The sequence below is a fragment of the Narcine bancroftii genome, chromosome 9 (genome assembly GCF_036971445.1).
Source record: "Narcine bancroftii isolate sNarBan1 chromosome 9, sNarBan1.hap1, whole genome shotgun sequence".
NCBI classification, from domain to species: domain Eukaryota; kingdom Metazoa; phylum Chordata; class Chondrichthyes; order Torpediniformes; family Narcinidae; genus Narcine; species Narcine bancroftii.
In genome coordinates, this window is record NC_091477.1 from 20,929,496 (window position 1) to 20,957,007 (window position 27,512).

General features: G+C 37.4%; 1 protein-coding gene across 44 annotated transcripts in view; it reads right to left on the reverse strand.

Moving 5' to 3' along the window:
• Positions 1–27,512, reverse strand: part of LOC138743264 (follistatin-related protein 5-like) — a 795,256-nt gene that overhangs the window by 145,011 nt on the left and 622,733 nt on the right. For all 44 annotated transcript variants that reach the window (XM_069898295.1, XM_069898291.1, XM_069898292.1 and 41 more), the window contains 2 exons: positions 25,624–25,814; positions 7,942–8,062 (listed from right to left, as the gene is read on the reverse strand). In XM_069898295.1, the coding sequence (XP_069754396.1) occupies positions 7,942–8,062; positions 25,624–25,814 (312 nt within the window). The remainder of the gene's footprint in view (positions 1–7,941; positions 8,063–25,623; positions 25,815–27,512) is intronic.

Consider the following 27,512-nt stretch of genomic DNA (forward strand, 5'->3'; position numbering starts at 1 on the left):
CACTCTGGGAGTGGTTTGGTGAGACCATCAGCAGGAGGACCATAAACCACCAGAACAGTAATCAGATGCCCTGCCTAACTCTTACCCTACCATTACGAGCAGGGCCATCAATCTCAATTGCCTGAAGAAGGCATGCAAAATCATTGATGATCCTTTACACCCTACAAATAGCATCTTACAGCTGCTCCTGTTGGGAAAGAGATACAGGAGTATCAAAGCCAGCACCATCAGGCTGAGAAACAGTTTCTTCCATGTGCAGTGAGAATGCTGAATGACCAAGGAAATTGCTCACATTATCCATCCAAGACTTTTATTTTCATTAATATTTATCTATTTATTTGTATATATGAATACTTGTTCTTCATATGTATTGTTTGTCTCTAGGTGTGTTAGGTCTGGTTGTGCGTCTGTGTGTTTTGCACCAAGGACTGGAGAACGTTGTTTCGTCAGGTTGTACTTATGCAATCGGATGATAATAACCTTGACTTAAATGTCTGCATGGGTATGCTGAGTGCAGCACCTTGCCTACCAAAAAGTGAGATGTCAACTTGGTAAAGGTGCAACAAATACATGTTGAACACAAAATACAATGCAATAGGCAGAGTTCTAAGGTATCATGACCAATGGATTACACTGGAGCTCTGCAGTCCACCCATATTTCATCTTGAAAGGTGGATTATAATTAAATACCAATCTGGAAGAGGAGCCTCACATAACATTGCAATCCTCACATGCATGTGTGTGCTAATAACAAAGCACAAGTATTGGTTAGTCATAAAGGTCAAGCAAGGGCTTCATTTCAACATGCCCTTGGTATCCTCACCACCTCAGAAGCCACTTCAAGTCAATCCATGAAATGTAAAAAAATTGAAAAGGACAATGTTAATATCAAAGGCTCTAGGACCAACCAACATCCTCAAATTAGTGCTAAACTGTTCTAGTACAGATACTAAATTGGAATTTATTCTGTCAATGAAAGGCACGACAAATCTATTCTGGTTAATTAACACGTGAAAAATTATTCTCAATAATCAGCTAGGTGAAAGAAGATATCATTTATTGGCTGTGGTGCCAAGGAGTACTGACTCTCCAATAATTAACTTGTCAATGGCCAGTTTGTCCTGTGCATGACCACCAAGTTCCAAATCTCACCATAACCCTGATGCAAACATAGATCAAAGAGCTTAATTCCAGAAGATGATGCAAAAATTAATATGCTCGTCATGAAGGCAACAGCCTTGGTAACTCATTGCACATCAAGAGGAATTTGATGTGACAATGTGGAAAATTGCCCAGGGATATTCTGTTATGAAAGAGATGGGTAGACTCTCACAATAAGCTGGTGAGAGAAATTAATTGCCAGAGAAGAGTTAGAAGAGTAGGTTGGGGGTGTAACATGTAAAGATGGAAATGAATATTCCTTTGTCCTCAACTTTCCTGATCTGAAAAAGTCACAAAACCATGAGTGGCCCTGACTCCAGGAGCAGGGGACCATACTCCTGATGCCATTCTCTAGCTGTACCTCGTTTGAGCTGACTGCAAAATTTTTCCTTCTAACATTATGGAGAATGGTATTCCTACAGCCCTCTGCAAGACAGACGAGCAAGGAAACATTTTCAAGCAAACTAATGTGTTGATCCTGAAATAAAAACAGAAAATGACAAACTCATTGACCTACAATGGTAACTCTGTTTTTCTCTCTCCAACAAATTTGCCAGACTTGGAGATTATTTCCAGCATTTTTTTGTCAGATATAGTTGGAGGCATTGCAGACCATTTCTGACTAAATAACTTTCAGCATTTTGGGTTGAAAACTAAGAATGGAGAGGGAATGCAAGCTGTATAAAGAAGAAAGTGGGTGGGGGGGGGCAATGTTGAGATGGGCCAGAAGGGGTCAGGTGGGCTGAGGAGGGCTGAGGGATGAGGCAGAAGGAGGCAGTCAGGGGGAGATAGAAGAGTCAGATGGATGATAAGTGGGAACAAATAAAGGCAAACAAAAAGCGAGATGGGATCAGGTGAGTGGAGGAGAAGATGAGATGATGGAGCTGGAGACAGCGGATGAAGTGTGATAATTGGGAACTGATAAGAAAGTGATAGTTTGTTCCTTGCTGGGGCCTCATTTCTCTGAGAGTAGACAAAAGTTAAGGAATGTCATGTATGTTACATTCATTCTAAATGTAGTATTACATGACAATAATAGAACCTTTACCAGAGATAAAGAGCAGATGGAACCAGATGGGCAAGGAAATCTGGTGGGTGAAGAGTATAGATTGTAGGTGGATGTATCTAAATGGGACGGAGGGTCATATGCTAAAGGGAATAAATTAAAGGGTTGGAGTTAGAAGATTGGAAAGGGGAGGGGAGAGAGAGAGAGAGAGAGAGAGAGAGAGAGAGAGAGAGCACGCAGAAAGGTGACCTGAAATTGGGAAATATTATCTTCATACTGTTGGGTAGTACACTAAAGAGGTGCTCTGCAAACCGGTCTTGTAGTCTATTGCTGATCTCATTGATGTTGAGAAGACCACATCAGGACCATTGAATCCGGTACTGTGTAGTAGCTGTTAAAGTAGCTCTAAGAAAGCTGCTATGGGAAACCTACTGCCTTATAGAGTCCATTCCCAACCCCAATCCTCCACAATGGAAATTGAAACATAGAATGGCCAGTTGGACCAAAGGATTGGCAATGACCACAGAATTCTACCAAGCATGGAAAGAAGGAAAAGGAGCAGACAGAATAAAAATAACAATCATTTTTTTCTGACCTTCAAGATAGGAAATAAATCAATAAGATATGACTAACATCAGATTTGACCTCCCCTTACAGAGAGCTTAAAATACTTCACAAATAAAAAGCTGTAATAATATTTTGGTGCAAGTACATCCAGCATTGACCTCAGCCTAGCTCGAATCTCACTTTCAGAACTCCAGGTGATTCCTGGGATGGGGAGATTATTTTACAACAGGAGATGAAGCAGAAAAATCCTTTATTTTCTTTAGATTAGAGAAGAAACATGATTTCTTTAAAATAGATAAATTGATGGGATTTAACAAGTACATGCAGGCTTGATGCTTCACTTGGTTGGGGTTGCTAAAGTTTGAGCATAGTCTCCAAATAAAGGAGGTCAGCTATTCAAGGCAGAGATCTTGAAAAAAAAATTATTGACAATGGAAACAAAACTGAAATTTTCTTCCCAAGTCTGGCATATGAGTCATTGTGTATATAAAGAAAGAAATCGATTGAGTCTTGGATATTAATGGAATCCTGTAGAGAGATAAGTAAAAATGTAATTTAGCTCCAATCTATAATTTTGTGCTTGGATCTCATAGTGATTAAAAATTGATTTGAAATCTGGATTCACACCAATGACAGTCCCAATAGTTTGAGCTTGGTCCTGTCTCAAGTCAGAGGGAAGGATAGAACAAATCCATTGTTACTTTTACCAAAGCTATCATGTGTTAAATGTCTATGATACAGAAAAATCTTTCAAATCTTCACCTGTTGTACCACAAATTATTATGGAATTCAATATTTCAATATTAAAAACAAAATATCATGCCACAAGGACAAGACATTCTATTAACATCTTATTTTATCAAGAACTAATCTGTGTGAAAGCTCCATTCAGTCTCTCTTAATAAGTGTTATATGTCAAGTAACTTGGAATTTGAAACATTTTTCAATTTATTTTTGTACACTTTTCACAGGTGACATTTTAATTTTAAGCTAAATTGTCCAACTAACAAATAACTGAACAAACATTTAAATTCATTTACCAAGAGAATAATTAAAGATTGATCCATAAAAGTGCCAAAAAATAAATCACTTCTCTTTTTTACCTTCTGGTCCTTTTGCACAATCTAGAGTGAGAGGACAGGTGAGGAAATGCAATCAATCTAATTGTCACTGTTGGTGCTCCAAATATAGTCACTCCTACCTGTTAGATGCATGTTCCCTTTTCTGGCTGGAATGATGGGTGCATACACAACTTCAGCAAACTGGGAATTCGGATCCAAACTCCATATACCACTATTCTCAGTCACAATGATGAACCATAGAGTCATACAGTAATAAAACAATGAAACAGGCCTTTTGGCCTATATCTCTCCACCCTTTTCCCATCTAGGTACCTGTCCAAATGCCTTTAAATGTCATAATTGTTCCTGCATCTACCACTTCCTCTGGTAGTTCATCCATATATGTACGAAAAGGAGGAGCTGGTAAAAAAGCTGTGACGATTCATCTTCCCTATTCCCCCTCATGATTTTATATACCTTTATAAAGTCACCTCCCCCCACCTCCCAGAGAAAAGAAACTCCAGCCAATCTAGCCTCTATAATTGGAGAGCTCCAGGCCCTGAAACGCTTGTATGAATCTATTTTGAACACTTTTAATGGCATTCTTCCTATGGTAACTTAATATTGTTAGTGTATCTTTTGAATCTCTTTGGTGGCAGAAAGTAAAAATTTTATTGCATACTTACATTACATTTTTATATTTGTCAAATTCTTATATCTCATCAACCATACCACTGACATTTTCATCCAGATTGTTTATCTAAATGACAGATAAACAATAGTGGACACAACGCTGATCCCTGTGGCACACCACTTGTCATAGGTCTCCAGTATTCAGGCCTGCTTTTTTCATACCTTGAAGAAAAGCTCAGGCCAGAAATGTCGGTAATATATCTTCACCTCCTAAGAACACTGCAAGACCTGCCTCCAGCATGCCTGCATTTTTACTCTGTCTGAAAAATCTCACTTCCTATTACTTACCATCACACTAATTCTGTATTCAATCAGCTAGTTAGCCCTGGATCACATGGGATCTAACTACCATACAGAACCTTGTCATTGCTTTCTAAAGTCCATGTAAACTGCAGTGTTTTCATCAATTTTATTGGTCACCTCTTCAAGAAGTAGCAGGTACACCTGAAGTCAAATCTGATTCTGATTTGGTGACAGTATCTGGAAATCATATTTCAGATTTTATGCTATAAAATAATTCATGTTCTTTATTGCACTATCTTCCTCTTGAATTCACAAAGAAATGTAAATGATTGGTTTGCTAAAGGTAAAATTAAGAGGATAGATTAAGAGATTGCAGATGCTGGAACCTGGAGCAAAACAAACTGCTGGAAGAATTCAGTGGTGGGCGATAAATTCAGGTTGAGATTAATACAAGGCCTCAATCCTATGTGTCAACAATTATTATCTACCAGTAAAGATATATATTTTTACTAAAATTAAATCATAAAGCATTCTATCATTGAATTAATAAAACTCAGGGTTAGCTGAAAACCATAATAGACAATAATTGAAATTTGTGCTTGTGATTTATGATGCCATATGAAGTCTCTGATAAATTCTTGTTGTTTTGTCATTTTTTGAATTGCAGGTAGTTACTATTCTTCCAATTCAACACCAGCATCTCAACTTCACATAGTTGTTAAAATGATCTGGAGAAGAAAGATAAGGCAGAAGAAGAAGCAGAGAGAGAGAGAGAGAGAGAGAGAGAGAGAGAGAGAGAATGCAAGGAAAATAGAGTTGATAGAATGAAAAAAAAAGACAGATAAAGACATAAACAGACAGAATAGCAATGGTTGTTCCAGATGAGTTTGTTCATTAGCTATTGGATTCAAACAGTCCTCATATTGGATATCAGCAAGGCAACTTATCTTTCCAATTTCCTGCCTCCATAACACTGAGTATCTGTTTAAAAGAACCAGCAGAATTTGGGGATTGATCATTTAAATTCATTTTAAAGGATAAGTTTGCTAAGAAATGGAAAGATGAGTGTAGCAAATAATAGGAGCTAAGTACAAAGAGGGTACAAGTAGGATCTAATATTAAAGTGAAGGAAAGAGTCTATGGAAAATCTCTGTTCAATTCCTGGAGCACTCTTCCTAGTTCTAAAATCTATTGACAAGCTTTAAAGGCATCAAATACTTGTAAACATGTTGGTGTTATCAGGATAATGAACATTCATACTCTTAAGGTTTATACACGAATATCGTGCCCATCTAAAACCAACAAAAGGACTTCATAAATGTAGAGTTCAAGAGTCTGATATCGACAGGCAGAAATTTAGATGTAATTGGTCAAACATAATGCAAGAACAGATGTGTAATTAATGTTGACAACAAGTGAACTGTGTCTCAACTATCTTATGCATCAGGTGGTTAATAAAAGCATGGAGCCTAAAGGGGGATGCATCACTTGCCATCATCTCACAGAACATTTTAAATCTTGACTCCCCACTGTCAGGAAAAAATTGCTAAAAAGATTAATATTATATTGTATAACATAATCGTATCACACTTTGCGTGTTTAAAATCAATCAGCTAATACTTCATTAAAATTAAAGATAGTGTAATTGAATTTGTTGTAACATATGGGACAATATTACCTCATAAGTATGTATGTACAATGTTATTTGTCAGTTCTTGTGAACCACACTTGGGGTTACTCCAACCACCCTGCTAACCACCCTGCTAGATTACTTTTTGACATACCTTTCCTTTCTATGTAGTAAATGTGAATTTTCAACAATATGTTCAATGAAAGAAGCTGCATTTTCTCAAAGCTAACTGCAGTTTTCAATGGCTGGCCATAAAATTCTCGCGCATAAGATGGTTGCTGTGCTTTGAACTTTGACCATAACTAAACTCAAAAAGTTGGCTGGAATAAACTTTTCAATTTGCTGACTTGCCCAGTGGAAAATCACTCAGGGAAGAGGAGGTAAATGTCCAGAGTGTCATCTTTTAGTTGGATATATGAAATATATTCAAACCTCCTCTGCAGCTGTAGTGGCTTTGCAATTTTTGTGATCGGGGGCATTCAAGTGAATCTCTAAAGGCAGAGTGTTTCCATACTTCCACACTCCCAGGCCATCAGGTGGAAATGACTAACTTTCTCACTGGTGCAGCAAGTATTTTTTTTAAATAGCTGTCTAATTTAGGAACTGCCAGTAAGACTCATGTCTACTCTCCAGGGAAAAACATGGATTTAAGAGCCAGAAATAATGTATACAGGAATAGTATATTGTCTCCATGAGGTCATATACACAAACTCATCTTATAATTTACTGTATTTCCTTTTGAGATTTCAAAATCCCCACTCACAGCATATTATCATCTATCTATATATACTGTATATTTATATATAAGTGTATATGTGTGAGTATGAGATATATATAAACAAATACACACACACACACACACACACACACACACACACACACACACACACACACACACACACACACACACACACACACACACACACACATATAGGGCAACTCAGGGCAAAGATACTTTCCCCTTTATTGGTCCCTGTGCTCCACATTTTTAAATTTGTAATCAAACTATTTCCATGTAATTAAAATGCACATTCAAGATTTTATTCAAGGCTATTTATACAGTATACAAGTTGGTCTGACCATATCGAAATTACTGTATTTCTTATACATAGTTCCCCCTTTAATGGTGTCCTGACATGGGGAACAATGTATAAAAAGTGCAATCATTTTGAATGGTCAGCCCAACTTGTATACTGCATAAAAAGCCTTGAACAAAATCAGGAATGTGCATTTTAATTACATGTGAATTGTTTGATTATAAATTGAAAACTGTGGAGGGCCGGGGCAAATAAGGAAACCAGTGTCCTTGTCCCAAACATTATAACAATTCAACTTATGATTACATTACAAAAAACAAATCAAAACATTGACAAGTGACCATTAAATTGTCTTAAATTCATCAAATTGAAGCCAACCAAATAAATATTAGTCCAACAAGATGTACTGCCAACTTGAAATCTTGACTGTTAAATGGAGGATTTAAAGGGCTTGTGCAGTACCAGCTGAAAAATATCTGCTTTGTGTTTAAATACATTGAACAGAGAATCACAAATATAGATTTTTTTTATTCATGGACTTACGGAATGCTGTGTAGAGTTCTTCTAGTGACAACATCCTGTCATTATTGTAGTCATCATACTGAAGAAGATCAAATAAGTTGCAGTCAAAAGGGTCATTATCAAGGCCATCTTGTGTTGTTGCCTGGAAAAATTAATCATGACTTAAGTAAGCTTAAAAACATATCTATCTTTTGCCAGATTAAAGAATATATGGTTTGCTGAGAAATCAGTAATATTTTATTTGATTAAGACCATAAACTTCTCATCCTACTTTTTAAAACACCATTTTTAGTTTCTCAGAATAAGAACTTATTGTCATGAATAAATTACGAGATTTGCTGTTTTGCAACAGCATTGTAGTGCAAACATTTATATAAACTATCTTACGAAATAAATAAAAATATTGCAAGAAAAAGAAGTCAAAGTAAAGCAGTGTCTATAGTTCATGATTCATTCAGGAGTCAGATTGCAGAGGAGAAGAAGCTGTCCTTGTGCTGCTGAGTGATTGTCATCAGGTTCCTATACCCTTTTCTTGGGTGGTGGGGGTCCTTGAGGATAGAGGCTGCTTTCTTAAGACACTGCCTCTTGAATGGAGTGAAGACTGGTGCCCATGATGTCACAGGCCAAGTTAACAACCTTAGAGAGTTTTTTTCTTGTCCTGAGTTTTGGCAACTCCATGCCAGTGATGCAGCTAGCCAGAATGTTTTCAAGGTCTTCACTCAAGCTTAATAGAAATAAATATATTGGTTTAAAGTCACTTGCTGTTGCTATCCTGGAGTTATCTGTTCACAGGATTCTGAGGTTGTTTGTTGGTCTGGACTCCAACCTCTCCCTGCCTGCTTTTTGCTTATACCTTGAAAAATGGCTCAGGGCTGAAATGTTGGTAATATGTCTTTACCTCCTACGGCTGCTGCGAGACCGGCTGAGTTCCTCCAGCATTTACTGTGTGTGTTTTACTGGCTCCAAAGAGCAAATATCTTTAGCTTTGAAGCAAAATATTTTGCTTCCTCCTCAGCTCATAAGATGTTGCAATGAATCCTGGTATAAAAAGCAAGCAATGCTCATGGTGAAGGACATCATATATCGTGCATTGGAGAACCTTCGACACAAAGCTTTATATAAATTTCAAAGCATTTTATAATTAGAAGCACATCATATATCGTGCATTGGAGAACCTTCGACACAAAGCTTTAGATAAATTTCAAAGCATTTTATAATTAGAAGCATGTTTTTAATTACATGATAATAAATGAATCTTGAATAATATGGATTTCAATGAGCTGATTTTTTAAAGTAATTTTGGGATAAAAGAATAATTGGCATGAATAGCTCCAGATTGCAGTATCTACTATCACCTCACTCTTTTCCTCCCACAAACCATATTTCTCACTTTTACGAAAATATTTTTGCACATTTCCTCACACATTCATATATACAGAGTTGAGAAAAAAATAAAGTTGTCTAGGACAATACAGCACAAACTAATTTTATTCTTTGCACACTGACATTTGTCTTTGATCTCTCTGTGCTTGATAATCACATCTTGATGTCAATGAGTAAACAACTTGGATGTTCCTAAGTCATATGGGACAGGAGACAGCTCCTTAATTCACCACATTAATTTGGTGTCTCTGAGAGGTATATCTCATAATCCCCTTCACTAGCTTTCACCACATTGCTTTTGATTTTTTTCATGGATATATCCAATTTAATTTTTGCAAATTGCTGTTAAATCTGCCTTCACCATCCTTTCAAGGTGGGATTCCCAGATCACAACAACTCTAGCTGGCATAATTCACTAAGGGCAAATATGGAAGAACCTGAGCAGCCTTATATGAATGAATCACAAGTAATAATTTTTTAAAAGTCTATGTTAATAAATAATGTAATTTAATGGGCAGCATTTTGAGTTTTTAATTATTGAATTAAAAAGCACAGTGTAGAAAGGCCTGTGATGTGTGATATTTTCAAAGAATTAATTGAGGATGATAAGAAAGGCCAAAGATTATAGCATTTAAAAATTGTAAATTACAGGTGCGTATTGACATGTACCCACTGAGGTCAGTGAAGCAATAACTTTATCACTGAGTTGCCTAATCATTTTTTTTTCAATGTTAAGACAACATTAACTATTGTTGACTTGGCTGAACATGTCAGCAGGGAGCTGATATCACGAATGGCAAGGTCCACTCAAACTAATCAGCACCTTTAGAAGGTAGCTGGCCAGGATGCTGGTCACCAGTTCAAAAAACAGGCTTAAGAGGGGATACATAAATGATGGCACTTCATGGGAAAGATCTGTCTGCAATATTTTTGAATACTGCCTGAGAATCTTGAAGGAAGTGGTGCAAAGTAGGAAAATTGATCTCTGTAGAGGCAGCTGTCCAGGACTCTGGATATATGTTCAGAAAAGAGAGGGAGCAGACAGTCATTGGTGCAATACTTGAAGGTCCAGGATATAGTTCAACAAGGTGTTTAACAGTCTCGTGGTCGATTAGTAAATGCACCATAAATTTCAATATCTCATCATATGTACTGCTGGTTTCACTTCACTCATCTTATGATCAACTACCTTTTAAACAGGAGTCATAAGTGATGATTACATAAAACTACACACACAAGAAAGGTATAAATATTGGTGTACTGTATATCATTATGTCTTTGGAGCAGATAGACAACCACTGGGATAGACATTTCTGTGGTTATGGTCTGAAGCAGGTATGAATTTTTTAAAAATAGCGGCGCTGCTGGAGCTGCTGCAGTGACAGTACCTGCTTCTGGTGTGGACCCATGGCGGGGGCTGGGGGGGGGGGGGGGGAGAAGCAGAGACATAACACTCCATCGCAGGGTTCTACCACCCAGTCAAACCATCAATGGCTCTGTACAGGGTTTAAATAACCTGTTAAAGGAGCCAACAGTGGTTTACTTTAAAATTCTGCAACCGTGGGGCCTGGGCCCAAGATGACAGTGCCTGTTTTTGGCAGCAGCCTCGAGGGGTTGCACACTTTGGGGAAGCAAAGGACCACAGCATGGTGACCATGGAGGCTAATTAGTGTGGGACTCTGAGACTGAAGGGCACACAGGGGGTGGACAGTTGATGACTTGAGGTGAGGAACCGCCACAGGCTGAGAGCTTACCAGTGATAAGATTGATAGCACAACTCCTTGAGATGATGACTTGCTAGAGGCATCAACAACTATGTTACCCAATATCAAAATGCTTTCAAGCAACAAACAAAATCAATTTTCTCGCTGTTTGAGCTGCTGTTTGTTTTGGGGTTAGTTGTTTTGTTTTCATTGTGCCTAATTTTTCTCATTTTTGACTCTGGTTTTTTTTTTAAATTGTGCCTTTTTAATGACTAACCCGTGATTTTTGCTGCATTTCCACATTTGAAGATGCCTTCCCTAACATGAAATGCATCATTGGAGTTTGGATGATCTCGTTGTTTGAACATTTTCTGTGGATTGTTTTTTGATAAATTATCGTCCATTACGTTCATACATTGTATATTACCTATTTCAAGCAGAGACAATTGAAAACTTAAATTACATAATGTCTGTGTTTCAGTATTTATTTCATTTATGGTAGTATCAGCACGGCCTGCTGTTAAACCACTGACACATCATCTGCCCCATGCATGGTAGAAGGTTGCCCTGTAGTGGCCGATGAAATCGGCAACCACACGGACTTGGGGGTGATATTGACTGTCATCCTAGGTGACCTCTGCACTGAGGGAAGATGGGGAACTCTAGCAGGAACACTGGCCAATCTGAGGCTGGTGCTCCAATGACACGAGGCCCTGATATCAGCGCCAGGGGCCCATATAAGTGCAACGACCAGAGCAAGAAATTAGTGTTGTTTTCCAAGACTTTAGTGTGCGTGTCATTCTTCTCCATGCTCACGTAGTGCATACGCTACAGCCTGCCCATTGTCTAGTGTTTTCTTGAGCAACTGTTTAACTATGTGAACTCCTTTCCCTGCTTTACTGTTTGACTGTGGATACAGAGGTCTTGGTCATACTCTTCTACAAAGTTCTGGAATTCTCTACAATTGTTGCATGGTCCATTGTCACTATAGACAATTTAAGGAATTCCATGTCTTGAAAAGATCGATTTCATATATTTGTTCACACAAGCAGCCGACTGCTGTGAACTGAGATTCACTGGTGATGGGTTGTGCTGATGGCTGGCTCCTCCCCCCGGGTCTGCCCCATCTACCCATATATAACCCAGGTTTCCTGCCTAAACCCTGAGCCCTGTTGAAGACCATTGTAAGACCCTACCCTTTGTTATAAGCTAATAAAAGCACGTGTTCTCTCTCCAGTTGTGAGAGCTTTTATTCGTGCCAAACAGACATAGTAGAAAGCAGCACCATCTCTGGATTGTTCGATAGATAATCAATAACCAGCAGGTAATTCTTTCCAGGCATGTGGAACAGATCAGTCCCAACCTTCTGCCATGGTTCTGCTGGTACATCAAATATGATCATGGGTTCCTTTTCCTGCTTTGCATAATGTTTCAAACAGGTTTCACAGTTTGAAACCATCCTGTCAATGTCATCATGTTATCCCTGGCCAATAAACAGCAGTTCTGGCCCTCCTCTTGCATTTTTCCATTCCAAGGTGTCCCTAGAGCATTCTTTTCAACATATCTTGTTGAAATGATTGAGGAATGACAATTCTGATTTGTCTGAGTAGAAGGCATTGACAACACTCAGCTCAATTCTGATGTTGTAGTATGCGTGACAGTCACCTTTAGGCCATCCTTCATTCAGGTTCATGATGACCTTCTGTAAAACTGTGTATTTTTCTGTTTCAGCTGTGATCTGCTTGAATTTCATGTCTGATATGGGAAGAGATTCAGTGATTAGGTTCACATAGGAGATACACATCTGTCTCTGTGAAACTTTCATTGTGTGCTTCACTCTGTGTTGTCCTGGATAACATATCAGCCAACACAAGAAATTTCCCTGGTGAGTACACCAATTCAAAGTCATTAGGTTACAGCTTCAGTCTTTGAATTCTCGGTGACATTTCACTGAGATTTTTCTTAATTATTGCTATTAATGACTTGTGGTCTGTCTCTGCTACGAATGTTAGTAGACCATATACTTAACTATGGAATTTCTTGAATCCATAGACCAGACTAGACACTCTTTCTTGATCTCTGCATATCGACATTCAGACGTTGTCATCATTTTTTTATGTGTATGCTACTGATCTCTAATCTTCTCCCACAGCCTGAAGTAGTAAGGCATCATTTTTCATCCTTTTGGATGCATCAAAAAATGTCAAAAGTACAAGTTCTGTAGTTAGAATGTTCTTCAGTCATCCCCATTATTCCTCATGGTTGGCCGTCCACTTGAATTTACATATGTCCTGTAAACGACTTCCTCAGGTACATTGTTTTGGAAGACAGGTTTGGCATGAATTTACCAAAGAAATTGGTCATTTCCAGCACTCTCAATACCCCTTTTTTTTGTCAGTGGTTCTAAAATTGCTGCTCCATTGTCCTGTGGAACACTCCCGGACCTGAGGATATTCCAAAAGGCATCCTCAGACAGGAGTATCGGCCAAACAGGGCATGAAATGTACAGTAGTTTGTGTTATCTCATGCAGTTTTATTTGCTAGAAGGCCTGGGATGCATCCAATTTTGTGAAAAACTTTACAATGGCCATCTCACTTGTAATTTCATCCCTGTTTGGAATCTGATAATGTTCCCTCTTTACATTGCCACTCAAGTCTTTTGATTTCATGCACACGCGCAAGTCGCAGTTCTTCTTTTTGACACACATCATTGAATTCCTCCACTCTGTGGGCTCTTTCACTTTCTTTCTATTATTTTTAAGTGAAAGAGATGTCAAATATAAAGAAAACAACAAAGTTAACTAATTTGTAAAAAATATCCATAAGACAACAGAACATATTACAATTTTATCCTGAATATTATATTTTCATTTTCTTTCCCATCGTTTGAGCCTGTTACCAAGCCAAAGTTCTATAATTAAAGTATACCTTGCATCTGGAGTAATATAATAAAGTGTTTGAAGACAGGTTTCATAATAAAACTAGAGGTCCTGAAAGTAGTTCAGGAAAGATTCCCATAAGTTTTGAAACCTTATGTCTAAGTTATTAACAAAATAGTGAATCTTTTCTAGATTTAAACAGGATATAATATCCCTCAGCCACCAAGCATGGGTGGGCAGGGCAGCATCCCTCTATCTTAGTAATATCACACACCTGGCCAAAAGAAAGGCAAAAGGTGAACCCGAGTTTTAAATGGAGTTAAACAAATGTCATCCTCTCTAGTGGTACCAAAGAGAACAGCCAAAGGGTTTGGTTCAAGATTTAAATAAAAGATTGAGGATAGGGTTTGGAAAACATCCCTCCAGTATCTTTCAAGGCTATGGCACATCCTAAACATATGAAAGAGGCCTCAACTCTCTTACATTTAACACAACCCAAATTTACATCTGGATAAATACGAGATAATTTAGCTTTGGACGTATGAACCCTATCCCCAACTTTAAATTGCAACAAATAATATCAAGATTGGAGTTAACCAATTTAAAGATTAAATCCCAAACCTCATCCAAAAATGAAAGGCTTAAATCCTGTTCCCATGCAGATTTAATTTTATCAAGAGGGACAGATCTTAAACCTGCCATCTTACCATAAATTACTGATTTTAAGCCATTAAGTGTGGTTGTAAATTAAAAAAAAATCAACAATGTTTGTATCACTAGGACAGTTAGGTATCTGAGAGTGGAGAAAATGTCTGATTTGCAAATATTTGAAAAAAATGGGCATTTTGTAGGTTAAAAGTTTCAAAATGTTGTTCAAATGATGCAAAGCAGTTATCAACAAAAAGATCCTTAAAACACTTAATACCCAGTCTATACCATCCTTGAAATGCAGAATTGTGTAAGGAAGGTTGGAAGAAATGATTGGATAGAATAGGACTTAAAAGAGAGAAACCATAAAATCCAAAACATTTTCTGAATCCTGTCTATCAACTGGATTATCAATAGATTTATCTAAAGAAAAAGAAGTGAGGATCCAAGAAAAGTTGGAATGGAGAGATTTTTAGCTGAGTGCAATTCCATTGCTACCCACGATGGACAGTCAAGTCATTTATGAAAATGTATCCAAAACGTAAGGTTGGGTATATTAGTCACCCTGCAATAAATTCAGAAATTGGGCAGCGCCATACCTCAATTTCTCTTAGATTTCTGAAGGTGAAATTTATTTAATTGAGGTCGCTTAGGACAATTTAATAGAGTCTAATGGGTCAAAGAAAATTATGAATAAAAGTTGGTATAGTCTGAAAAAGATATAAGAATTCAGGCAAAATATTCATTTTAATAGTTAATTCAGTCCACCAAAGATTAGACAAAGGTGACTACAGCGTTAACAGGGTAAGGAAATTTTCTTTGAAAAGACACATCTTCTTGGAACTGTAATACCTAAATAAGTAAATTGATTTTTCACAACCTTAAAAGGAAAGTTAGTATACACTGATGCAAGTATATTCACTTGAAAAGGTCATTTTTATGCAAATTTAGTTTGTACCCTGAAAACTGACTAAATTGAGTAAGTAATAACAACACAGGAGGTAGGGTTTGATATGAAAAGCAAAAGATCATCTGCATAAAGGGAAACTTTATGCACTCCCTTCTTCCAAATCTCTAAGATGTCCGAGCAGCTTCGAAATGCAAATAATAATGGCTCTATGCCCAAATCAAAAAGTAAGGGACTTGATGGGTTCCCCATTGGAGATTAAAAGGTTGTGATTACTGAAAGTTAGTGAGAATTGATGCAGTAGGACACAGTGTTAAGAGACCAAAGGATCCCAAAAACTAGCAACAATAGATATGCACCACAACACAGGGTTACTTAAATAAAAGTAGTTTTTAATTATTATAATTGAACAAGAAAACAGAATTAAACTTTAATTTACTACTTAACCTACCTAACCTACTTAATAATCCCCCCTCTACTACTAAGCGTAGGTGTGTGTAATGTATATTTAAGATTAAAAGAAAATTCTTTGGAACACAGTCCAATCTCACTGCTTGCAGGCAATTCTTGTACTGTGCACAGAAGTTAGCATTAACAAAGTTCACCAGTCTTTGGTGGTTAACAAGCAAATGGTTACCACTCAGGAGGTTCTTGCTGGTTTTCAAGAGAGATTCCTTTTGTTCCAGGATATCTGCACCTGATTCTTTTCCAATCAGTCTTGCTGACAAAACTTGCCCCCTTGAAGGTTCTCCAGATGGTCCACTTAATTTTGGGTCACATCAGACAGCTAGTCTTCTCCTTTGACCAGACAGCCTTTCAAAAGTTTGCCAGCTTTGTCCTTCTGGAACTGATTTGTGTCTCTCCTCTCTATTTCACTCTCTCCCTCTCTGAGAGCCAAATTGTTCTGAGTCTGCCTGCAAAGATCACATGCTCTCCTGGGCCAGCTGTACTCTGCACCTTGGTTGCTCTTTCTGCAAAAAGCACTCTGCAAAAGTCCTGCAAAAATTTTGTGTTTTGAAATGTGTGTATGTGCAAGCTGCTCTAGCAATTCCTTCCAAGCCACCTCAAGATACTCTATCACAACAAGTACAGTAATAAAACCTAGACCAAAATTATTTTTTTCTAAAATTGCAAATAAACACCTCCGCTCCACATGGTCAAATACTTTCTCTGCATCTTAAGAAAGGACACATTCAGGAACCACACTTGAGGGTGAGTATAAAATTATGTATATTGAAAAAAGAGTAATGATTTTTAATAAAGCTGGTTTGGTCCTCAGATATAATTGATTATAAAATATTCTCCAATCTATGGGCCAAAACTTTAACCAAAATTTTAACATCAATATTTAATAAAGAAATTGGCCTGTAGGAGGAGCACACTATAGGATCCTTACCTTTCTTTGTAATAAGAGTAATATCATCTTCATTGAATGAAGCTGAAAGTTTATCTTCATTAAATGAATCAGACAACACAGAACTTAAATAAGGTGAGAGCAAAAAAGAAAATAATTTTAAAAATTCCACAGGAAACCTGCCAGGACTCTGTAATTTTCCAGATTGCAAAGAAATGATAGCTGCAGTTATCTTTAATTGTGATATAGGTTCATCAAAACTCATTTTGTTATCTGGAGAAAGCATGGGAATGTTTAAACAATTTTTAAAATTCTACATCGGACTATGATCATTTTGAAATTCAGAAGTGTAAAGTCAGGCATAAAAATTCCTGAATGTGTCATTAATCTTCAAGTGACCTGAAGTACCATCCTCCATTTTATATTTTGTGATTTGATGTCTTGCTTCAAATCCTCTCATCTGATTAGCTAACAACTTAGCCGATATCTCACCGTGGAGAAAGTTGGCATTCAATTGTATAGGTTGAAAATGTTATAAACTCACATTTTATTTAGTAACCACACTTTAGGGGTTAACATAGGCAGAAAACCTTTTCACAGCAAAACCATCCATAGCTTATGGTCAGACAGAAGGCACCATCAAATAGGAACCATAAACAAAGTTAATGGTTTGGAAGAACAAAAAGAAAACAATGGTTATTATTTCAGTAAGAAAGACCAGATGGGAGATTGACAAGTTATATGATTATGAGTCATGTTTTTGAGAAATTGAAACAGAAAAGATTTCAGTATTGATCAAACAAATCATGTGATTGAGACACTTGAAGAAGCAAGATTGATTAATAAGTAACCAGAGATATGCAAGAGACAGAAATGAAGGACTTAGTGTGAAATGGACACTTCTACTGTTTTCTCCTGTTCAGGGGGAACAGTGATCTACTATGGATTGACCCATATCCGGGTAAAGGAAGCAGAAGAATCGCTTCATTTGGATTGTGATGATTCTAGTGGAAATTTTGTTTAAACCTTGCTTGTGTTTTTTTTAAAGCATCGTGAAAGTCACAGGATTTGTTTCCACTATGCGTTTCTCTGGAAGGAACTTGACATGGATTCATGAGTTAAAGACAATCTGATGACTCAATGTTTCACCTACTTCATAATTACTTCTGAACATAGGTTTAAAAGTCTGAGTTTCAACACAGAATTTTTAAGATTGAACTTTGGGAATCGACTTTCCAGAATTATGTCTAAGCTGTTTGGGTAATCCACACACACACATACATACAGGTAAATTTGCACATAATGGGGGTTAAGTTTAGACTTAAGTTGTTATATTATTAATAGTTACTAATAAATATATTGTTTTAAAATAACTGTCTTGGTGACTTTATATTTGTTGCTGGTCTATGTCATAACAAAAGGAGGTCAAATTTAGTTTGAAGTTCTACTCGCTTTTTATATAGTTCTGGATTTCTAACTTGAGCGTATTGATGATCTATTTCTTTAATTTGATTAACTAATTCCAAATGTTCTTTATTAGCCTTTTTTTTCCATATTCATGGTAAAGGAGAAAATTTTTCCCCTAGACAGGCTTTCAATGCATCCCAAACAGGCTGAAGGTTTCTGAAAATATATTGGTGTTATAGAAAAATGTTATCTGCTCCTGCATAAATTTCACAAAATCAATATCAGGCAGTGAAGTTGAATTGAAAAGCTAGTGTCTATTTATTTGAGGAAAGTCAGGATAGGACAATAGGGGCATGATCAGATATCCATATACTCTTGTAATCACAAGAGCAAGTCACTAGAATTAATTGATTATCAATAAGAAAACAATCAAACCTACAAAAAAGTATGACAAACATATGAAAAGAAAGAATATTCTCTACTATTTGAATAAAGAAAATTCTATAAGTTAGAAACTCCATAATCTGATAGGAAGGATTGAATAAATAAGGTGGACTTGCTCATTATTGTAGGCTTGGGAGAAGATCAATCCAACATAGGATCAAAGCAACAAGTAAAATCCCCACCAAACAAGAAAATACAAGTCCAGATCAGGTAAGGAAGATAAAAATATTCCAAAAAAACCCACATCATCCACAAAGACAAGCAATTTATTACACAATTTCTCTGAAACAATAATGTAATGACCATTAGTGTCTGATACTACATTGTGAGGAACAAAAGGAATATTTTGGTTAATAAGAATCGAGCCCCCTCCCCCCAGCCTTTGTCTAAAAATTGAAGTGAAAATGCTGCTCCCTCCACCATGCCATGAGGCTTGAACTATCAGAGCTACGAATATATGTTTCTTGTAAAAAAGCAATTGCTAATTTAAGTTGTTTAAGATGAGAAAGGACTTTCCTTCTTTTAACAGGATGGTTCAAACCTTTGACATTTTAACTAACAAAATTTAAAAAGCTATCCATTACCCATGGTTAGAGTAGTAAGTTGAAAAACATAGTCAAAACTCCAGTTTTTGTCCTTGAAACAAAAACATACAACAGATATTAAAATTTAAAAAATGTACAAGATCAAAGCTTGTGTAGTCTCCTAACACAATAACAAGATTGAAAAGATCCACTCCCTCCTCCCACCACCCTTCCTCCCACCAAACAACAAGACAGCTACCAAAAATCTCAGCAGCAATCTCATCAAAATAAATATTTCTCACCCAAAAGAAAATCTTCCCATCCCACGTATAACATCTTGTCTCTATTATATTATTTAAAACTAAACTCTACACTTCCAAAACAACATGTAACTTGGATAGGAATACAACCTTATTTAAAAAAAGTACAACTGATTCTAAAATTTCTTATACAAATCTAAAAAGTGTATTATGAAATATAAATATAAATTGTGACTAAAAATACTAAGTATAAACTTTTCTGATGTTCTACCCACAAAGACTGAATAAATCCCAAAATTTAAAGCAAAAGAAAATACTCACAAAATAACAGCCTAAAAGGTTATATTGCCCCATAAAGTGTTACTAAAACAGACAGGACCTGATGGTCCTCGCCACCTAAATACTGTATTGCAAAAGCTATAAAGCTTCAAAATAATAATAGTCAAATAGCCTCAGTCACCAAGCAGATATTCACGATGGGCATGATGTGGAAGGGAGACCATCTATATAACTCTGTGCCTCAACGATTGAACTCAGCCACTTCTTTTGTCTGCTAGAAAATGTGATATGGAGTCGTGCAGGATATAGGTGAGAGGGCTTAAATCCACAGTTGTATAATTCCAACATTACCTCCCTGTACTCAGCTCGCTGTTTCATAACTTCGGGAGTATAATCTTCTACCACTTGGATCTGCTGACCATGATATTCCAGTTTTCCTCTCTGCTGGGCCTCTTGGATCACAGTGTCCTTTATCGGATAATGTTGAAACAAAAGATAACTGAGCGCTGACTCTGTCCCGGAGCTGGTTTAGGTACTAAAGATCAGTGAGCTCTATCGATCTCTGGTCAGGATGGGAGTGTCTCCTTCCCGAAAACATCACATAACAAATTAGAGAAGAATTTTTAAGGTTTCCCTCCTTCAACAGATTCTGTCAAGCCCAAGATATGCAGGTTTTGCTGTCAGCTCTGGCTCTCCAAATCAAAAACTTTAGCCATCAACTTCAAGTTACATTCACCTAGGCTGGAGCAGACATCTTCTAATTCAGTAACATGCTGGCTTAGGTCGTCCAAAGTGTGCTACAGAGATCACAAACACTGGCCATGGTCCTTCACTAATGACCGGATTTGATTGATGTTAACATATAACAAGCTAAAAGAAGCTCTGAAGTCAGCAGCCAGTGAAGTCAGAAATAGCCTAAGCTAGCAGTTGCTTCTTTTTCCCTTGATTTTTCACTTCTTGTAGTAATTTTGAGGAAAATAAGAGTAAAAGATGGGAAAGACACAAAATATATAACACTTTGGATATAAAATAAGAAGGTACGCAGTTAAAAAAAAATAGAGAGTAGACAGGAGCACCTGATAGTCGCACCTACACCATATCGCAACTAGCTGGAAGTCCTCCTCAATTTTCTTTATGACCTTTAGTGACGTCAGTCGGTCGGGTTCCTGCTTGAGCTTTTCTTTTAGAGGCACCGGAAGCCACCTCTGTCAACTGTATCTTGTAGGTGAATTGTAGAACTTCAAACCTCTAGAAGATGTCAGGAAATTGATCCAGTATTTCTTCTACCCTGTTCTGTGCATTGGCACTGTTAATGCAGTACATGGTCTTGACGAGGCTTAAGTTTTCACATGCTTAGTCACCGTCTGGGACTACTGCAAACCTGAGGTGGTGCTCTTCATCTTTAACTATCACTTTGAGTTTACATGTACCTTTTTTGTCAATGCTCTGTTCAATGTTGGCTTTAAACTGCACAGGATTTGGATGAATGGATGGCTTTATCTTCATTGCCCTAATGTCACACTCACTGATCAAATTGACCTTTGCCCCTGTGTCCAACTTGAAAGGAATATTTTCTCCATTTGTATGCAATGACACAATCTACTTGACCTGCTCAACTCTGTTTATGCTTGGCCGTTCTTTCTACACTACCATGCCAATGAAAAGTGTATTACTGAGGCCAGTTTCTTCTATAGAGTGTGCACACTCTCACTTCTGTTTTGTTTCCCTTTGGAGAAACATTTCTTTGCATAATGATTCTGCCCTTTCCACTTGTTACAGACTTTTCCGTAGGCTGGGCATTGTTTTGGTACATGCTGAGTGCTACATCTTTTGTAATTGAATGTCTCGCCAACATTTTGTTGGCTTCTATATCTGATTTTTTGTTTCTGCGTGTACTGACACTGTGGCTATGACCGCGCCTTCATTTTTCACTGGCTTTTGCACTATCTCTGAACTTTTTCTCATGCTTCAAAGCTAATTCATTGGAACGACACATCTTCACAGCTCCAGTTAAGGTAAATGCTGTCTCTCGAAGCAACCTCTCTCTCGCTTTCTTATCAATAATTCTGGACACAATTTAATCACAGATCATTGAATCTTGCAACAGTCAAAAATTGCACATTCTTGCATTTAATTTGAAGTTGGTTTCAAAAATATCAAAGCTCTCTCCCTGCAGCTGTGTGCGTGAACAAAAGACCTACCTCTCGAACTTTCATTTTCATTTGGTGAACAGTTTACATCAAATATCTCGATAACCCTGTCGAACTTGCCCTGGTCTTTTTTCAGAGCAAAAACAAATGTGTTGGAAATCTCTAGTGCTTGAAGTCCCTTCACAATAAGTAGCATTGTCATCTTCTGTGCATCAGATTTGCTATCGAGTACAGCATGAATTTCGTTTAAACAAGCTCCACCCGTGGTCCAATTTACGCCGCCAGAATATTTACAATCTCTACATCTCTGCTAATAACAACTGATTCACACTGTGCACACTCCTGGTGTTTCTTCCAGTCCTGCTTCCATACACACTCTGGTACTATGCACATTCCTGATACCGTGTTGTTTCTTTTATTGTAATAAAGAATCTTCAATTCTTTTAAAACCACCATAATTTATTAGTTATAGAACTATCTCATGGCCATGTGGAGGCTTCCATCTTGAATACAACTGAGCTGCAACAAACTAGTCTTCAGCTCCCTCTAGTGGTCAGGAGGATCTATCACTACAAACTCAAAGTCAGTGATGATGAAGGCACACTGCTTTTCGATTTCACACATACAACCGTTGCTCAGACAGTGACAGGGCATTATTTTGAAGGAAGCACACAAGCATGCTCTGTCTAAAGTGAGACTCTAGCCATGAGATAACTGAAGCCAAGCCAGTGAGTAATGATAATGCATGCGCAAACTCACTGTGGTGTGAAATTGTACACAAATTTCACAGCAGACAACTTTGGTGAAAAAGCATGCATGATTGAAATTCTTGGTACAATAGGAAGTGGGCTAGAAAATTAATATTTAATCCTACCCAATGGAGAATTCCACTGTACTGCACATTGTTAGGGCCCGGTTAATAGCAGTGCATTGGACAGCAGGAAAATACTGGAAATACTTCTGAAACTGACCTCTCCTTCAACATTTAGTCCAGGAGGATTTTGTAATGTCCTCAGCTGAGGGCTCAGAAACATTTCATATCTGGCCCTTCATCTTTATCCCAGAAAGAGCATTGCTCCAATCATTTGAATAAGATCCTGGAACTCCACTAAATTGGTAAATAGCATTAAAGAAGGTTTCGATTACTTTTTTTTTCTCTCTAAACTACATTTATCTAAAAAGCTTTTAGGTAAATTTAAATTAAATTAACCCTTCTACTGCAACCTTTGTGTTCAGAATAGGTTCAATGGGGTCAAAGAGAATCAAGATTGGAGATGTGTAATCAACAAACAGTGGTCTTTATTTACGCACAGAGCAACTTAAAAATAGGCACATGTTCACGAACTAACAATATACAAATAACTACACATAGGGTGCAATCATTCTCATCTTCTAACTGGGAATGGAAAGGGTTAAATACACAATGCCCCTCCCCCACACACAACACTAATGAACAGGAAATTAATTGCAACAAATATCTCAGATGAACCTGGTTTACAGCATAGACCACAGCTCGTGATCTGGGACGGGCCCATTGCAGATGGCCATCAAGTGTCCGCCCATGTACTTCAGCAATGATCACAAGACAGAAGCAAAATTGAGAGAGCAAAACTCCATGTGCTAGGTTGTTTCAATGCAGGGCCCATCCACATGAACTGCGAGGACCAATTGCATGTCAGCCTCGCCGGTGGGCATATTTAACCATTGATTGACAACTGGGGGACCAATCATGCATTAGCTACAAGGGCCAATCACATATCATTCTCATCGGTGGGAAAAGCTAACCCTTAATTGGCAGGTGAGATGACTTCTGATAGGTTCCAGCAGGAGAAGCCACATGACCCTCCGCAATCCACACTATAGCAACTTTTAAAAAAAATTCTCAACTATTTTCAAATATTTTGGATCACCAGAGATATATTTGGAAGTTGATCAAAGATTCTTGCAAATTTCTACAGGTATACTGTGGAGAGCATTCTGACTGGTTTAATCGATCTCAAGACATAGGAAGGGAAAAAAGGTCTCTTTCCTCAAGGACCCCCACCATCCAGTTCATGCCCTCTTCACACTGCTACCATCAGTATGATACAGGAGCCTGAGGACAAACACCTAGAGGCACAAGAAAGCTTCTTCCCATCTGCCATCAGATTTCTGAAGAAATAATGAACCACAGACATTACCTCACTTTCTCTTACTTTTGCACTAATTAATTTATTTTTAAATGTAATTTTACAGCAATATTTCCACTGTCGCAAAATGACAAATTTCACAACATGTTCATAATAAATTTTGATTCTCTGATACCAGTGAGCATCAGGGCAATCCAGGGGCCAGGTCTTTCTATCTGCCACCAGTGACCTGCTCACCATTCTACTTTGTGGAAAGGCAGTGATGCAAGAGGACGTGAGAACAATCAGTAAAAGTGCTCCAGGGCTAGTTCAGTGGGAAGAGGTAGACATTCTGTCTTATATCATCTGTCAAGCACCATGAGAAATTCTACCATTACAGGGCTTTACATCAAGCTTGAAATCCTTTTATTCCAGCAGGGAAGCAGTGACCAATTCCAGTCATCCACCTTTTGGTCCTCCCTCAATTAAGTGTGTGCCGGTTAGTGCAATTTACCATTGTGATACAAATAGCAGTTGTCCAAATCCTGATACTACAGACTGCTATCATGGAGGTCATATCAAGCCCACAGCTATCAACAATTTTTACTCTACTGCAACCATTTAAACAAAGACAAATATTTATATCAGCAACACCATGGGAGGGGTTCAGAGTAAGATGCAATTAAAATTAATAATGAAGTGAGAATACTGCAAATTATTTGAAGATGCCATTCAAACTGTTGCTAACTTTAAACAAAATACATCTTTATTTATATTTTATTAAACAACATTTTTCATAATGGCATGGGTGGCACAGTTAGATTGGATGTTAGTGCAATGCTGTTACAGTGCCAGCTATCGGGATGGGGGTCCGATTCCCACGCTGTCTGTAAGGAGTTTGGACATTCTCCCTGTGGGTTTCTTCCAGGTGCTCCAGTTTCTTTCCACTGTTCAAAATGTACTGGGGTTGTAGGTCAATTGGGTGGAAAGGGCTTGTTACCGTGCTGTATGGATGTCTACATGATTAAATAAATTTAACATCGCAATCATCCTCAGGATTGGTCTGATAATCCATTGTTTACAATGAACCCCATCCCAGGATTGGGGTTCAAATCCTGCATGCTAAAGTCCAAAACAGCAATATTTTTGCAGGCACCAAACAGATTCACTAATATCGATGAGGGATGACTCTTGATTCTCATTGAAACAGACTTTGGTGTTCATATGCTTGTAGAACCACTGAATGGCTTTCTACTAGAGCTGCTGCCTCTCAGCCCTAGTGACCCAGCATAATTATTTTCTTCTGGTGTTGAGGGTTCTGTCTAGGTCCACTAGTTTCCACCCACATCTCAAAGATGTGCAGGTTGGAAGATTAATTGGCAACTGTATTTATCCTGATGTGTGGTAGAATATGGGATTGTTGATGGAAATGTTGTGGGAATAAAATGATTTTGTGTTGGATTTATATAAATAGGATGCTTCGGTGCTTCAATCACTCATATTGCAAGGCACATATATATTAAAAAATCCAATGCCAAATTGTCAAATTTTCAATAAGGTGGCAAAGATACATTGTCAAATTCCAACTCACTATTATGAGGAAGAAAAGATGAGGAAAATAGGACCTTGGATAATAGATTCACATCTTGATATTTACCTGTGCCAATTCACTGCTGTCCACAAAGTCATCACTATTGATGTCAAAGTCCTTGAACATGCTTTCCACCAAATGCCTTTTGAAAGTTGCTGCACCCATTGTTACATTTTCTTCCAAGAAATACCTCTGACTCTGTAGATCCAATAATATGCTCTTCAGTCTGTTATATTCTGCCACTCTACAATGTTCACCTAGACAAAAAAAATAAGATAATCAAAATTGTTTATTTTTGTTTAGGATTGAGTCACGATTAAAATTAGAACTTCAATTTTGATCTGGAATCGTAAATCCAGTTTTCTCAAGATAAATTGAAATAATATTTCTGTTATATTACATTATTTTAATAAGACAAAAAAGGGTGAGGTGTGATGTTTGGTATTCTGGAGTCAGAGAGATTTACAGTAGGGAATTAGGTCCATTCTGACCAAGTTGTCTGCCCAAGCTAGTTCCACGTCCCCATGTTCAGCCCTTATCCCTCTAAAACATTTATATATTGATGTAAAATAAAGAGATTGGGAGCATTTAATAGAGTTCTTAAAGGAAGCAAGATTGAAGGGCGTATGGATGCCAGTGGATTTGTAATGGATATTGGTTAATAACTTACTCCACGAAATAGATATTAAGAAAGGAAAGAGAAGAATCATTTAAGAGCCAGGTGACAATGAGAGAAAGGTAGTAATTGGTAGCAAAAGTATTGAGGTTATCAAGTTCTCCACACATGTGGCAAGCAGGACCAATCAATATAATGGAAACTGTGCTGAAAGAGGAGACCAAGCCTTTTCCATGTATCCAATAGAAAGACAGGCATAGCTTGGGTCCATACCAATACCTTTGCCTTGGAGAAATAAAGTGAAATTGATGGAAAATTTATTTGATGAAGGAATGCCCAAGGAACTAAAGAATGCCCAAGTAGATGCTGCCTTACTGAATCTATTTAAGACACAGATAGATAGATGTTTGAAGAAATAGGGGACTAAAAGTTATGGGGTACAGGTGGGTAAGTGTAGTTGAGTCCACGACCACGTCAGTCATTATTTTATTGAATGATAGAGCAAGCTCAATGAGCCAGGTGGTTTACTCCTGTTCCCATTTCTTATGTTTTTTATGGTTTTATGAAGAACAAATGAACCAGTTCAGCCAGGTAATGAGTGGTGGAAAGGAAATAATTAAGTTCTGTGTAAGGAAGAAGTGAAGAGCCTTTAGTTGTCTTGCTGTGCGATGGAGGTGGACAAAATAAATGGGATCAGAAATTCATGTAGATAAGTGGGAAGAGATTGGATAAATCTGGAGGGACTGGATCAAAAAAGGATGAAATAAGTTATCTGGGGCATGAACAGGATGGAACATTGAGTACTAAGACAGAACAGAAAGGACTTGGTTTAATAATAGTAAATAAAAAGTACACAATAACATGAAGAATAATTCAAAACATTAATATACATATATTAGCATAATAGAATACAAATTTGTTATAGCATGAATATTCAATGCTAGCAGGCTATGTTGTTAAACACAAAGAAATGGATTTTCAATTTATGAGTTTAATCTCAGTTCATGGAGGGTTTTCTATTATTACACAGTGCAGGTTTTAGGATCACTGTAATTATTTATTTGCTGTCATAATACAACATTGCTGTATTTAGCAGTATCGTCCAAGAATATTTTTTTCGACAATCTCATGGCACTGGCACTGAGATGGTAACAAGTGACCATTGCTATAGGAAACCAAAGAACATGGCTTCTCCAACACTTCACATATAATACAGTCAATGCCACAACATTATAATTTTTGCAGTTTTCATTAGATAGAATAACTGTTCCTGAAATGCCAACATGGCCTTTGTTTGACTGCTCTACCAAAAGCCTTTGGAAAGCTAAATTACACCTGC